At 39.2% G+C, this 17111-nt stretch overlaps 3 protein-coding genes across 8 annotated transcripts in view; 2 read left to right on the plus strand and 1 right to left on the minus strand.

The window, feature by feature from the left end:
* Nucleotides 1-17111, minus strand: part of LOC128672974 (uncharacterized) — a 197933-nt gene that overhangs the window by 161494 nt on the left and 19328 nt on the right. For all 6 annotated transcript variants that reach the window (XM_053750529.1, XM_053750528.1, XM_053750527.1 and 3 more), the window contains exon 2: nt 2750-3293. In XM_053750529.1, coding sequence (XP_053606504.1) covers nt 2750-3236 — 487 coding nt within the window. In that variant the 5' untranslated portion in view covers nt 3237-3293. The remainder of the gene's footprint in view (nt 1-2749; nt 3294-17111) is intronic.
* On the plus strand, nt 5890-7889 carry LOC128672978 (uncharacterized). Its single transcript, XM_053750534.1, has 2 exons — nt 5890-6756; nt 7072-7889. Exons 1-2 carry the CDS (start codon nt 5941-5943, stop codon nt 7483-7485), a joined length of 1230 nt encoding a protein of 409 aa, XP_053606509.1. The 5' UTR covers nt 5890-5940; the 3' UTR covers nt 7486-7889.
* On the plus strand, nt 10343-17064 carry LOC128672976 (uncharacterized). The gene is made up of 2 exons (XM_053750531.1): nt 10343-11090; nt 11796-17064. The coding sequence occupies exons 1-2, from the start codon at nt 10786-10788 to the stop codon at nt 16003-16005; spliced, it is 4515 nt and encodes a 1504-aa protein (XP_053606506.1). The 5' UTR covers nt 10343-10785; the 3' UTR covers nt 16006-17064.

Here is a 17111-nt window from a genome sequence, read left to right on the forward strand (position 1 = left end):
AACCAACATTAGACGACGAACGGCCACTGTTGAAAGGTTTAAATTAATTTCCTATTGTATACAATTAACAACCTGCACAATTTCCATTTAAATTTTGCCAATAACTAGAAACTAAATGAGCGCTTTGTAATTTATCATAGACGATCCAAATAACTGCGTTCAATTCTAGTTATGACTTCGTTTAATAATTCTTTAACTTTAACGTTATTATAACGTTATTTATTACTCAACGATTATTTTAATGTAAGATGACCAGATATTTCAATCTGGTGAATTGATATTTGGGATGAGGAATGCCTGGATATGATACAAAGATGTTGAGGATGGATATAATGTTCTATCTCTACAACTAAAGATAGAAAATAACAGATCTGTTCCGTCCTATCTTTAGTTATAGTTATATCATATGTGATACAATACATCATCATCCAGGCATTCCAAATATCAATTAACCAGATATCTGGTTGCATCTTGCAAGAAAATAATCGATATTTTGCGTCAACAAACCCAGATAATAGGACAAGCTGATGATGAAATGGTCGGTCATACACATGTTCCCACCTATATTTTATGCTACTATCGATTTTTACTGTGCTTGACTACAATGCCCACTGAATTTTATAACAAACTGAATTATTAGTGTTTTAAATGGGACCTATATACAGGTATAAAATACATATATATACGATTAGTAGAACAAAGAAACCCATTTACATACGCGGCCTTGGATATAAAGTAGATGCATACTTTTGATAGTCATATTAAATTATATTCCACGTAATCACCCTTACGCGTATATATTGGTACTAATATAATACAGCGAAGAGTCTGTATGTTTGTTAGTGTTAAAGCTATAATATATACAGAACTACTGATCCAATAAAAAGATTTGTTTGATTTGTCGTCTTCCCTTGATGTACGAGGTGACTTAAGAATAAGAAATCTTGGCAGACCGATGATAGGCAGTAACATTCCAAACAAGGTTGACTTCAGGCAATCTTAATGTCGTAAAATCGTATGTAGACCCTGCAGGTCTACCACGAAACAAACAAAAATGTAGCGCGTTACTAACGTCCACATAGTGTCTCTTTTCCCCATATTGTGTACGCATTGGGTAAAAAAGGGAACGTGTGGAAGCAAGGACGTGATACGGGTATTATGTTTCATGGTAGGTCCTCTTGACTTTGGAGCGTCACAGCCGAGAGTGCAACTAGTATCACGCGAGGAAGTGATGGATAATTCACAACATCTAAACGACAATAGCACCAAATTAACCTAAATTGACGAACGACATTAAAATAAATCTACTGGGAGCGAAGTCGCGAAGCACAACTAATCTAAAAGTCCATACCCATACATAAGCATTTGAATTGGGGGCGTGAGCTTTAGTGGAACTTCACACAAGAGCTGCTTTCGTCACAAGTGTCCATTGGCCAAGGAGCAGGCTACTTATTGGCTACTTTCGCATAATATCTACAGATGAAAAAAAGCTCTTGACATGATAGGGATCAAGACTGTTCATTAAGTTTTGGTATTTCTTCTCGGCACTGACGTTGTGAAAAGCCAGTACTTTGTAGCCTTGGTGACTATTATATTAATTAATATTTGTAGTGAAAATGTGTCCGTAAAGATATAGTTTCTGAATAAATGACCCTACACGTGTGGTTATTAGGTATATCGTATAATTAGGTGAATTAGGCAAGCCTAATCAAAAATGCCTATTCACTCAAGAGTGAATAGGCATTTTTTGAGTTTACGTGTAATAAATACCCTGACCATATCATTAACCTCAATTTTTTAATTTGTAAAAATAGTTAAATGTTTGACTTTGTTTCAGATAACAAAGGTAAAAAGTATTTATTCAAGGTTGTGTCCTATGATATTTGAGACTGTAGGTAATAGAAAAACTGTGCCTATATCTAAATATGCCCAATAATACTTACTAAAACATACAAAAATAAAATTAATAGATAAGTGATCTTGTCAAAGGATAGTGGAGTTTTAAATGGTAAATTATGTTATAAAAATACGTACAGTATTATATTCTAAAAAACAACTTCGAAGTAGTCATTTTGTTATTAGTTTTAGATTTAGAGTTTAATCTCCCGTTACATTAGGAATTCATACTGTTCGTGGATTATTCAAATTATTCATAGTAATCCTTTGGTCTTATCACGGGCGTAATCAAAAACAAACAAAAGTGGCGTAGAAATTTGTTTCCCATAAAAAATAACTAGTTAGCTTTCTTAACTCCTGAATATTATCCCTCTAGAAGCCTTTATCCTAATTCCAAGATATCGTAGATAGTTCATAATTCGCTTGATCAATAAATTTCTTGCCCGCCTCTAATGAGATTTCATTTTCTGCCTAAACAAATAATATTTGATACATGTGATTTCTAAGAAAGTAAGAATATTAGGAAGAATAAAAGGTTTTTTTTTAAATATAGTATAGTGGACAAACGAGTATGTGGATTGACTGATGGTAAACTAACACCATAGCCCATGGACATCCACAACCCGATACGATACCGTAGACTTTTTTCTTGAAGGCTCTAATGTTAACCAATTAGGGAACACCGCAGAGAGAAGTTTATTTCGTAATTTAATTTAATACACTGCAGAAAGAAGTATGTGAGAAACGAAATATTGAGCGCCACCCGTCAAGATCTTTTTTATCTATGTTGCTTTTTATTAATATAGGTAAAATATATATTTTTTTTAATATAAAAATCTTAATCTAAACTTACCATCATAGACCACTCCTCTAACCAGCTCATCAGTTTCAAACACCGGATGAGTCACTGTCAAATTGACGTCACTATCCACACCACTAAGCGTAACCACCTGATTACTGTCACTAGGCACCCTCGCAAAGGCACAAGGATCACCAGTTTCTACACTAACGTCACTCACTGTTACTGTCGTCACTTCCACTTCGTCTGCAATCGTAGTTTCATCATAAACTTCCTCTGGTGCTATATTAGTAACTTTATCAATTCCATCATCAGTAATCACTTCTTTTTCTTCTATACTATGTTCTTCAGGTGGACCTGGTGATCTCCCCGGAGCTGGGTCACCATTTGGTAAACTCAAAGCTGAACTATAAGGCAACGAAGCTAGTATGATCATTGTTACAATACTGAGCAATGTCATTTTGGATTTTTTGCTGTTTTTCTTTCGTGGTTGCCATTTTCTTATTGGCTTCAGGAAGTATATAAGTGGATTCAGTTTCATGGTCAATTGTGTCGGTTTTTTTCTGATATTATAATTTGTAAGTTCATCCTGCACAATCTGTAAATGAAAAGAAAATTACATGATTACTAGCGGCCCGCCCCGGCTTCGCTCGGGTAAAACTATAATAAGAAAGTAGCGCATATCACTCCTGAAGGTTTCGTCTATCTCTGTGCCAAATTTTATCCTAAATCTGTCCAGTAGTTTTTGAGTTTATTCATTACAATATAATATTAGTATGAATAAGCTGTAATTCTGATTCTTGATTGGAATATATTACACTTGCTTTGACTTTAGAACGTTCACAGTTCCTAGTACGTAATGAACATAATAAATAATCAACATTTCTACTTTGCCTTAAATTAAACATCAAAGAAACGAAATTAATTATATCTAATAAATCAAATCCTACCCTAATCCAATTAACGCGGGCGTGTAATCAGAAAAACTGCCCCGAAGGGCCTATCCCTATATTCTATTACGTAATTTACGGTGTAATTTAAGGATATTCGGTGAATCTCCATGCTTTCTAAGAGATCATATAACTCTCAACATTATAAGCACTTTCTATACTTGCAAGAAAGAATCTAAACGATAACTTTTTTCCTGAACACGAATGGGTATTTCCTTCCTCATTGAAAGCGTTTCCTGTATAAATCTCATCGAAGCAGTCAGCAAGACGTTAGCCGACTTTGAATCGAATCCCAAAATTAAGTAGCCGTCTTGACAAATAGGTACTAGGTACTTTTCGGCCTAATCGCGCGGTGGTTTGAAAACTTTACGGCCTAATCATTCAACTCATTTAAATGGTTGTCATAATACAACCGCTCGTCCAAATGGACTGAAGTTTAAACTCGAACATTATTGACAAAATATCCATAAAATAGTGACCAACCTCCATAAAAGAATGAAGACAGTAGTTAATTTATTTTTTTTTAATTATTATCACATATTATAAAATTTTTCGTTAAATTATTTAATCCACCTTGTATTAATTGGTATATCCAATACCTATTACCCAATAAGCGCGTAATCATTCAACCAGTCCAAATTTCCGAACAAAAGCCATACACGGATACGTGAATATAATTGAACGCAATTACTAGCGCAAAATTATGTGTTTAATTTTATATTCACACATTAAGCTAAAACAAAGAGGCGTGTATTTCCACCCTAAAATAGGACCACTCTATATCCTACCGTTAATGTCGTACAAGGCGACTAAGGGACACATAGTCTTGTCAATTCCTGTCACCATCGCCGTGTCACAGTTCTGAATGCAACTGGGAATAGTCAAATAAGAGAAAGATTTTGGCATAACTAAAAGATGCCAAGAAACTTCGCGAATACCCCCTTGCCCCTCACGCCCTAAAATCTTTAGGCAATAACATCAATCAGAGGTTCACAAACATGTTTTCAAGGAACCCCTCAAAAAATATTTTCCGTGTCGTCTAATAGATTACTCTTGGCATGCGCCCTGGCTCGATCACCCCGTTGTTGCAACGAAAATTTTCTTCGGCGAATACTTGGAATGTAGCCTAAATTTTATTTGTCCTCTATGATTTTTAACCCCTGATGCTAAAGGCTAAGAAACTTTGTAGCTACAAAATGTTTGCGTATGTAAATTCAGACTAACAAGACATTGGAAACAAAGTGAGAATTAAAATCAGTGGCGGATTTCAAATTTACCTGTGTAAATGTCAACACAGGTAAGAAGGGTAAGAAGAATAAGAAGGGTACTGTATATAACAAAAATGTTTTGGCCCAAATTTGTCGCCACTACTTAAATTCACTTTTTATTATTAATCGTGACAATAAACGGTACAAGATTTGATAGTTTTATTTTTATTGTTTGAGAAAGATAGCCACCTATCGTACGATCTACAAAAACAACAAATATTTACATTAAGCATCAGATTCAAGTACGTAAGATAAAGATCGTAAATTGATTTATTCTAATTTGAAGGAAGGTACCCTTCAAATTACAGACAAATAAACAACATGAGTTGTGTATTTTATGTTTATTGCAGTAATTAGTAAGTACTTTTAGTCATCAAGTTTAATTCATCACAAGTATGTACATAACAACAATTCATTATACACTAGTCTATAATTTCCCCACAGTTACTCAAACATTAAGGGTCATTTACTGAAAAACACAATAGAACCGCATAATTGCAAGCATGTGACAATTTGGTAACAAATAATATACTTATAATGTTACTTTTAGTATGATTAATATAGAAATAGGAATAAAAAGAAACCATTAAAATTCAGAATTTTCCTGTTATTTTTATTCCTTTCTTTTCTTATTAAATGGGTTTGCGATTGCACAACGTAACGTATAAACATGTGAGCATTATCAACAATGCAATTATAGAGAGTGTAATCATTGTCATTAGATTATGTGATGGACGGCAAGATGTTTATTGTATTCAGCTGAATATCGAACAAGATAATTTCATTAGAACACTGAAGGACTCTAGTACAAATAGACCAAAGTACTATATTTGTATGCTCCATTGTTATAGAAGACCTTTTTATCTCAAGTCAATAACAAAACATTATCGCAATGACACAGCTACTGCTGTATGACTTGGAAGAAAATAATAACAGAACGACTCATTTCAAAGAAGATATATAAAGGACATAGTCTAAATATGCTTCTGTGTGTGAACAGACCGAAGTGAGTGAAGTTGTTCCCAAAATGCAGGTCGAAGATAAAAATGGTTTCAGTATCAAATATGAAAAAAATCTTGAAATAAAGAAAGATGAAGATTATCCTTTAAAACTGAAGAAATCTGTAAAAGAAATTATTCAAAAAGAAGGTTTCACTGATAATAAAATAACTGTAAGATCAATTCCTAGTGATGGTGGTAATTGTTTAGCCAAATTGTTCGAAATAAATATTAATGGCAAAACCAAAGAGGGAAATAAAAATATGGATATTTTTGTGAAACAGATATTGTCTGATCAAATGCTTACAATGTTTTCTATTACTGACGCGTACATAAAAGAAGTGTTCGCTTACAGTGAACTGCTTAAAATTTATGACAAACTACAGATTGAAGCAAAAATTCCCTATGAGGAACGGTTCAAATTCGTGAAATGTTACGAGGAAACTGACAGAGAATTTATTATTTTGGAAGATATATCCAAAAAGGGGTTCACTACTCCAGATCGTCTGAAACCTATATCATTGGATTTTGCTAAACTGTCAATTGAACAAATTGCAAAATTTCATGCCCTCTCTTTTGTCCTGGAAAAGAAACACCCCGATTATTTTAACAGAAAAGTGAAATGTCAAAAACACTGTTTTACTTTTGACGAAGAATGGAATAAATTCATTGATAATTTTTGTAGAATTTCAATGAAAAGTCTAGATCACGAAATGAAGAAAAAAGTGGAAAATATAATTCCTAAAATACTAGAGAAATATCCTGATTACCATCTGAACACAAATACTTTGTGTTGTTTGTGCCACGGTGATTTTAGATCTAATAACGTTATGATGAAGATGAATGTAAGTACTATCATAATATTCTTAGTATACTTTTAACATATTCAACTTATAGAATTAAAAAATATATAACTATAGTGTGTGTATTTGCTACTTACAACCGAAAACCACCTTCTCAATTTCATACAAAAGCTCTCCAATATGTTGATATTATTTAATTTAAAAATCATTAAATTTCTGTAAAATGTAATCAAAATCAATTTTTAATTATTAAAGTCTTTATTTTGCTTCTATTTACCACCTTAAATAATACATAAATTAAAACGACATCGTTGTAAAAACAAAATATTTTGTTTTAATGAAACTATACTCTTACAGGACGACTTAGTAGAAGAAGTAATGCTGCTAGACTTCCAGATAATAGAATACAGCTGTCCCCTCAACGATCTGTTCTATTTCATATTCTCCACGACAGACCAGCAATTCCGCAAGGATCATTTGGAAGACCTCAAAAACTTATACCATGATACACTTGGTGATTTCTTAATGTACTTTGACATGGATGTTAACGACTATTTTCCGAGAAAGACCTTCGATAGATTATACAAGGAAAGATTAGACTTTGGCTTACTGACAGCAGTTTGGTTTCTGCCTATCGTTCTAGCCGATCATGACGATGCACCAGATTTTTCAAGCCAATCAGCAGCGGAAATGAATTTTAAAACAGATGGAAGTATGAAAGGTAGACTGGAGGGAATCTTACATGATTTCATACAGTGGGGTTATTTATGAGTGGCTACGATTCCATACTAATATCACTTTTATGATTAAGGTTGTTAGCTCTAGTTTAGATTAAAATCTAATTAAGACACGATTTCTTTGGGTAACATTCATGTTTTTGAATTGATATTTGTGTGTAGTGCATGTGGTTTTTAATTGTTAATAAATATTTGTAGTTCTAAATATAGATCCTAATGTATTTCCCAACACAGATCGATCTCATCCAAATTCTTACTCAGAGTTAAACCAGTCGAATCTTGACTATTCCGGTTTGATCCGGTTTATACCCGTATTCTTGGTGCCACAGGTGCAGTGTCATAAGATCACAAACTATCGATAATCAATTGGTATTTTCTCTTCTATTACTGCAATTTAACATGTTTTTAAGTATTAAAAATTAATTAATATCGTTTGTACTAAGATGTCTTTATTTTATTTTAATTGGCAATAATTTATAACCCTCGTTTTATATTTAAAATATCATGAACACAATTCCACGCTGTGTGGCCACTCTGACCCGAAGTGACTTTGTGCGATCGACCACCGAAGCAAGGTTAAACCTCTACATAATGGCACAAAATAGTTAAAATGCAGGTGATTAATTTGAAATCTATGTTAGTTTACATCCTACAAATACTATAAATTTTGCGAGGATGTGTATGTATGTATGTATGTTTGTTTGTTTGTTTGTTTGTTACTCTTTCACGCAAAATCTACTGGACCGATATATTATGAAATTTGGTACACGGGTAGAATATAACCTGGAATAATAGATAGGGAACTTTTATCCTGAAATTCCCACGGGAACGAAGTCCCGGGGCGCAGCCATTTATTATATAAGTCACCCTTCAGTGGTAATTATCTATCTTTGTCATAGCAAAGATAGGAGAAGTTGTGTTTGTATAAATCAAATGATTTATGACCGACTAGTAACCCGCCTCCGCTTCGCAAGTGGGGAATTTTATATTATTTTATTATATAATATATCTATGTATATAATATGTATAAACTTTCTTCTTGAATCACTCGATCTATTTAAAAAATCCGCATCAAGATACATTGCATAGTTTTAAAGATATAAACATACATAGGGACACACAGACGGCGGGAAACGACTTTGTTTTATACTATATAATGATGCTAAGCCGGATCGGAGTAGGTACATATTTCATATACACTTATATGAAATATGTACCTACTCTAAACTGATGGTTGATAGAAATTCATTTTATTTTAAAAGATACGACGTATATACGAAATTAGGCTCAATTTTATGAACAAAAGGCATATAAAAAAGGGAACCTAATTATCTCTATTTTTATGCCTTTAGTAATAACATTAATGGAGTTAATTTTAAATCAAATAATTTTAAAAAATATATAAAATGGCAACAGATTAAAAATTAATACATTAAACATAAAATTATACATTAATTTTCTATAATTTATAAATTTAAACATTTCACATGCTTCAAATGGTAAACTAACCTTTTGTGCTCTCTCTATTTTGGACTGTCAACAAATACCGTGTTTTGCGCCATTTTGAAACTGACATCGGCTTTTAGTTTGGGCGCTTGAAGCGAATCGTTTGAACTGGATATTGGTGCAGTTTGAACATTTACCTGACACAAACATGGTTTGGCTGAAACGGCTCTTGAATCTGTTCTTATTCTATAATATCGACTTTTACTTTTTACATGCTTGTACACAGTTTCACCTGTCCCGATGTTTCGTGTCGGTAATCAAATCTTGCAAATTTCACATATTTGTCCTACACAGTTATAATTTCTCACTCCGCTTCAGTTTCCATGACAATGTATTATTACGATAAGTATGACCTACCCATGGAATTAGGACCTACTATTGTTTAACATTGTTTTGGTATTCGTGACTTTTTTCTTCTGTTTATTTAACACATTAAGCTTGAACCGCGAGCTCTCAAGCCCCAACGCGGGTCGATTTCCACAAGGCCAGACCGAACCTACATCGACATTGACAACTGGTACGATCTATTTGTACACCCCACAGCACATGAACCCAATCGAATTCATTGCAAATCTGCCCTTATTTCCAACGCATAGAACCCACTTGATATTCGGCCATCAAGTGTACAATTTTCGAGCAAATTTTTTGGGCTCGGTTTGTGGCACATAGAAACGTACTTGATGGTGTTTTAAAAGGTTCTTCAATCAATATAAGCAAGTATCGTTGTATAGATTCCATCATCCGAACAACTTTGGTGTGCATATAAATATCTTTCAATCTAGTTCCAGTACATGCCACGATGATATAATACTATTTCAATTTACTTGTTATGTATTGTTTTGTGTTGAGGTGTTTCAATTTCTTGCATAAAATGTTCATTTATTAATACATAAGATAGATAACTCACGAAATATAAGCGAGGGCATATCTCCCTTAACAATCAAGCACCCGATATCCTGCCCCTTGAACCCAACACATTCACCCAGGATGACCTGATGGCGGATAAGGCTATGTAAAAATGGCATATTACTTTTAGATTAAGTACTTTACTGAAATGACATGGACAGGCCAAGATGAATAGGTAAATAAAATGTCTAAAATAAAATCGATAATCGACGAAATCGAAAAGGATTTGTTGGTACTCCTTATCGATTTCATCGTTCGCGTCATTTCACACTTAAAAAAATCTTCTTTGTTCTCTAAAGTAACGTTACTAACCTTCATAAAATCTTTATTTATAACTAAGGTCTCAGAGTAGATCCCTGAATCAAATTAGGCACAGCCAAAGCTTAAAATTACTTCAAGGACAGTCAAATGTCAGCCTTTGCACCTTACTGATTAAGTACATAGAATTATCTTGATTCAAATGGTTTGATAGCTGTACCTGTTACCGATACATAAGTCGTTCCCTGCATTAATTTATACTGTGGGCTGGCGGCAATGCGTATGCTTTTACTATACTGGGACACGCGCAAATAACGCGCCTTATTTGGTAATGTTCGCGGTCCTCGATCGTGATTGGCGCTCGCAGTCGCTATAGTCCGTTGATAGCATCACGCGTTCCCGCTTCCCGCGCCCGCTCTCAAGTCAGTCTGTGTCGTCGTTCGTCTTGTAACAGTCGTGTGTGCTAAGATAAATGTTCCGTGATTGTAAAGTGTCAAGGCTCCTCATTGTACGATAATAAACGCTGTTGTACCTACCTAAGTCCACTAATCTTTCATTTCTAACATCTGGTCCATTCGAGTCGGACAGTTAATATTAAAGTGCAACCGCGTCGCGTTCCGCGTGCCTCAGTCAGGACACCTACCAGTGAACTCGTTTTATCACAATGGTGGGAACAAGAAGCACGGCGAGGGAACCACTCGAGGAGCCATCGTCCATCACGGAGTCACCCCGACCTATAGTCACTAGCAGCGGCACTCAAGATGAAACGCTGCACGACACGGCCGCAGCACTGCCGCCCGGTGGCACTTCGGCACCCGTCGCTCCCGTCACAACTGCGTCCAATGGGTCGCACGCCACCACGACGGCGGGAGTACCACAGCCAAACGACACCAGCCAGCCGTTGAGAGACCTAACGGCGGCTTTATTAGAGGTAGTTCGCGGGGTTCGCCCCGCACCCGCGACTCACAGGTATGCTGACTTACCTTACTTTAATGGAAATACTGGTGACTGGTTATATTTTAAAAGTGCATTTGTCGAGTCACAGTCCGCCTTTACGGAGGCGGAAAATAAGGCCCGGCTTCGCAAGTGCCTAAAGGGAGTAGCTTTGGAATCGGTAAAGGGTTTATTTGTAGGAGGTATTGAAGCGCTAGAAATTGTGGAAAGGCTAGAAGCACGTTTCGGCCGACCACACGCTTTGGTTACAAACGAACTGGAAAAATTACGCCACTTACCAAAGTTGGTAGATAGTCCAAGGGAAGTCTGTATTTTTGCTTCTAAAGTAAATAATATTATATCTACTATAAAGGCACTAAATAAAATCGAGTACTTACATAACCCAGAAATGACTAACATTGTATGCGATAAATTAACGACAGTTTTACGACATAGGTGGTATGATTTTGAGGCTTTGGCGGATGCATCTGAACCTAGGCTGCTTGTCATTGCTCGTTTCTTAGACAGAGAGGCTGATCTCAATTCCAGGCATGCCAAATGTGAGATAGTCGAAGAGCGAAAGGACTGCAAGCGCCATCACTGTGGCACCACAAACACAAAAGTCAACATGTGCCCTATATGCAACGCCTCAAGCCATTATACCCCGGCATGCCCTAAATTTATATCCATAACCGCTTCAGAAAGGTGGGAGGCAGCTCGTAAAAACAAATTATGTTTTAGATGCCTTGGCAAACGGACATGGAATCACAGATGCAAAGGGAAGAAGTGCGAAGCGCAAGGCTGCGAGTACTACCACCACAAGCTGCTGCACGACGACGCAGCGCAGCCAATGAAGAGTGACAACGGCGTGGCGGCACCACGACAGCGAACGCAAAGCAACAGAGCCGGAGGTCAAGCGACTGTCTTCGAGTCGTGTAGCAACGCGACTACAGCAGCGGCGGGAGCACTGCGTTCGGTGCAAACCTACCTCAAAGTTTTACCAGTTCAATTATCGGGACCACATGGTGAGATAGATACTTATGCCTTATTAGATGACGGGTCCACCATTACATTGCTGACATCAAGTCTGGCAGACAAGATTGGTGTCGCTGGGCCAGCAGCACCTTTTGTCATAGAGGCCATAGCAGGAGCGCACATCGACGCTGTTAGCTCCCAGCGAGTAAAGTTCTCCATTAAAGGTAAGTACACAAATAATAAAATTAATATCGAGGCACGTACCATAGATAGTTTGAACATTTCCCCCCAGTCTGTGCCAACCGAAGCCCTAGCTCATTGTGAACATCTACAAGACATTAGTGACCAACTTGTCTATGCAACAGCGGAACCACTTATACTAATAGGACAAGACAATTGGTCCCTGCTCATTGCATCTGAGGTACGACGTGGTAAGCTAGAACAGCCAGTGGCGTCGCACACACCTCTCGGCTGGGTGTTACACGGACAAAAAAGAGTATGTCCCTACGGTCGCGGTGGCTACATGCTGCAAGAGCGTTTTCATTGCAGCCATGCACATACGAAAGACGAAGCCCTTGAACAATTAATAAAGGAGCACTACGATTTGGAGTCATTGGGAGTAGAGCCGCGCCGACCTCAAGCTGACCCTGAAATCCGCGCATTGCAAATATTGCAGAAAACAACCAAAGCGCTAACCGAGGGTGGCTATGAAACAGGTCTACTATGGAAAGAAGAAGGTAAGCCTTTCCCTAATAATTATCAGGCTGTGCTCGGTAGATTACAGGGCGTAGAAAAACGACTTAAGAAAAATCCAGCGTTGAGTCAGAAATACAAAGAACAAATGCATTCTCTGTTTGAAAATAAATACGCCGAACTCGCCCCGACAGCGCCCCCTGTTGGCAACACCTGGTATCTGCCTCATTTTCCGGTAGTGAACCCCTCAAAACCCGGTAAAGTTCGTATAGTTAAAGATGCAGCCGCACGTACCGATGGTGTTTGCCTTAATGATTATTTATTAACTGGCCCCGATCTGTTACAATCTTTACTAGGTGTCCTTATGCGGTTTAGACAGAAACCAGTTGCAGTAGCCGCTGACATAAAGGACATGTTCCTCCGCATAAAAATAAGAGTGAGCGATAGAGACGCTTTACGTTTTCTATGGCGTGACGAGACAGACCACGCACCCATGGAGTACAGAATGACATCTCTTCTCTTCGGTGCCACTTCGTCACCTAGCACTGCAATCTATGTGAAGAACCATAATGCTCTGTTACATCAAGAAGAATTTCCCGAAGCTGTAGATCCTATAATAAACAATCACTATATGGATGACTATTTACAGAGTTTTGACACCGCGGCTGAGGCGAACCGTGTGGCTCAGGCAGTGGATGCTGTACACCGTCGAGGCAACTTCGTGCTGCAGAAGTGGGCATCGAATGACAGCAACGCCATCGCCGGTCTCGCAGTAGAGCCCATGACTCCTAATGTCAACATCAACGAAGAAGAAAAAATATTGGGGCTCGTTTGGCGAATAGCCGACGACACCCTGGGTTTTAATTTATCTAAATTTTCCTTCAACAATAGTATTACTAAACGTCAATTGTTGAAAGAAGTTATGTCTCTCTATGATCCTTTAGGCCTTGTAACGCCAATTACCATCCAAGGCAAACAAATATTACAAGAGGCTTGGCGCAGTAACGTTGGGTGGGATGACCCCTTACCATTTAAATTAGAACAAGTTTGGCAGACTTGGTTAATTTCTTTACAAGGTTTAAAGGATGTAGCACTACCCCGATGTTACCCATTATTTAGTTCAGCAGAGACACTTGAGCTGCACGTTTTTGTTGACGCGAGCGAAGTCGCCTACGCCGCTGCGGCTTATTGGCGGTCAGTAAACGACAAAGGCGAGGTACAGGTCTCGCTCGCGGCAGCAAAGGCACGTGTGGCCCCCATTAAGATTGTTTCTATACCTAGACTTGAATTACAGGCAGCTGTTCTGGGTGGTCGGCTGGCGCACGCCGTCGAGCTTCATCACTCGCGTCGCCCGGATCGTCGCGTGCTGTGGACTGACTCGCGCACCGTGTTGTCGTGGCTGCGCGCGGGCTCGCGTTCATTCAAACCCTTCGTAGCGCACCGCGTGGCCGAACTGGAAGAGACCACAACGACCTCGGAGTGGAGATGGGTGCCCACAGCTGACAACGTCGCCGACGACGCTACTCGTCGCGTACAGACCGACTTCACAGCTGCACATCGTTGGTTTCGAGGCCCGGAATTTCTATACAAAGAAGAAAAACTCTGGCCGCACGACAAGGACCCGCTCCATTCCACAGAAACTGGCGAAGAACGTGTGGCTGCGACCACCATTCGCCCGCAACTCAAAGATGCCCTACCCGATGTGTCGAGATTCTCATCCTGGATCCATCTAATCAGATCAACCGCACGCATACTGCAATTCATCGATCGCTGCAAAACCCACACCGTCACCGCCATGCGTAGAAAACGCACTCGCTGCACTCCATCTGAGGACCCTGACTGGACAGGCGTCCAACCCTGGTCATCCCGCGCTAGCGCAAGAACGACTCCACAGCGCAACCACAGCAATGCTAGCGCCTCCCGCACCTACGTGCCCCTCGCAGCCTTTTACACGCGCCGCGCTGAACTCATATGGACACGCGCCCTTCAGGAAGACTGCTTTTCGTCGGAGCTACGTGACATCACCGGCGGGAGGAGACTATCTACTGACAGTCGCCTTCGACATCTATCCTTGACTATGGACCAAAATGGCGTAATGAGGTTACGCTCTCGAACTGCCGCCGCGACTGATATCAACGAGGAAACTCTGTCCCCAGCAGTGTTAGACGGAGACCACGCCTACAGTCGACTGTATATAAACTGGATCCACCGAAAGTTACATCATAGCGGCGTCGAATGCGTTACAAATGAGATACGCCAAAGATTTTGGATGCTACGCATTAGACCCACAGTAAGAGCAGTCATCAGACGATGCCAGCCCTGCAGACTGCGCCGTGCCACGCCTCCTGAACCGCTGACGGGGAACCTGCCACCGTGTCGCCTCACCCATCATCAGCGTCCATTCACACAAACAGGATTGGATTATTTCGGGCCGCTTTCAGTCACCATAGCGAGACACCATGAGAAGCGCTACGTTGCCTTATTTACCTGCTTGACGACAAGGGCAGTTCATTTAGAAATAGCGTCGTCACTCTCTGCTGATGCTGCTGTGCTCGCACTACGTCGTATGATGGCTAGACGTGGTTGCCCCGACACTGTATGGAGTGACAATGGTTCTAACTTCCACGGAGCTGATGCTGAACTACGAAAGGCAGCCCTAACCTCTATGAAACAAGAAGCGGACATTCGACAAATAAACTGGCATTACATTCCTCCAGGTGCACCGTTCATGGGCGGAGCTTGGGAACGGTTAGTGCGTTCAGTTAAAACCGCACTGACGGCTACATTGCACGAACGTCACCCTCACGAAGACGTCCTCCACACTCTACTTACCGAAGTCGAACATACGATTAATTCTCGACCACTGTCACACGTGTCGGTCGCACCGGAAGACGACACCGCCTTAACCCCTAACCACTTCCTATTAGGGGGTCCTTCAAAGGTTCCATTACCGGGCGCATTTACCAAGGTAGACGAGCTTGGACGGTCGCATTGGAAAGCTGCTCAACGATTGGCTGATCTATTCTGGCAGCGCTGGGTGCGGGAAGTCCTACCTCTCCTTCATCATCGGCGGGAGCCGCATGGTCACGGCGAGGCGGTAAAAGTAGGCGATGTGGTCGTCATAGTGGACTCCACGTTACCACGAAACGTATGGCCGAAGGGAAGGGTGGAGCAGGTCTATCCAGGCGCGGACGGAGTAATACGAGTCGTAGACGTCAAAACTAAGAATGGCCTAATGCGTCGCCCGACTAAGCGTTTAGTTATATTGCCAGTAGAATGTTAAGCTGCGTTGTTTGTATAATTCTCCAAAAGTCAGATTTGTAATTCATTTAGTCTATAACTTCAATGTAATAATTCAAGTTATCATTGAACTTTATTAGTTATATTCATAATTTGTTTAATCTGCCTATAACTATACTAGTTGTTGAACTGTAATAGTTGTTGTATACATGACGCGTTTTGTCGTGGGCTTGTCACGACATAGTAACTCAAATTATTCCTTACAATCGATAAGCTTATATTACGGTACAGCGCGTCATTGTATTCATTGGAAATTATGTTCCTGTGTAAGTCATTGTATTCATTGGAATTATGTTCCTGTGTAAGTCATTGTATTCATTGGAATTATGTTCCTGTGTAAGTCATTGTATTCATTGGAATTATGTTCCTGTGTAAGTCATTGTATTCATTGGAATTATGTTCCTGTGTAAGTCATTGTATTCATTGGAATTATGTTCCTGTGTAAGTCATTGTATTCATTGGAATTATGTTCCTGTGTAAATAATTTTATTCATTGAAATTATGTTCATGTGTAAATCATTGTGTTCGTTAGAATACTTATATGTTTTGTGTACGTCATTGTAAATGTTAGCATTTATTGTATATTTCCTTGTACACCGAGCTATAACTTGTACCAGTTAGCTAAGTAAGGACCACTCAAGTATTAACTTGTCATCAACGGGATTACATGTATCGGTAGCTGAATACTGCCTATATGTTTACTGCGTTCACACGGCGGGAGGATGTTACCGATACATAAGTCGTTCCCTGCATTAATTTATACTGTGGGCTGGCGGCAATGCGTATGCTTTTACTATACTGGGACACGCGCAAATAACGCGCCTTATTTGGTAATGTTCGCGGTCCTCGATCGTGATTGGCGCTCGCAGTCGCTATAGTCCGTTGATAGCATCACGCGTTCCCGCTTCCCGCGCCCGCTCTCAAGTCAGTCTGTGTCGTCGTTCGTCTTGTAACAGTCGTGTGTGCTAAGATAAATGTTCCGTGATTGTAAAGTGTCAAGGCTCCTCATTGTACGATAATAAACGCTGTTGTACCTACCTAAGTCCACTAATCTTTCATTTCTAACAGTACCTACTCGGTGTTTTTTCA

The sequence above is a fragment of the Plodia interpunctella genome, chromosome 10, assembly GCF_027563975.2.
Source record: "Plodia interpunctella isolate USDA-ARS_2022_Savannah chromosome 10, ilPloInte3.2, whole genome shotgun sequence".
Lineage (NCBI taxonomy): Eukaryota > Metazoa > Arthropoda > Insecta > Lepidoptera > Pyralidae > Plodia > Plodia interpunctella.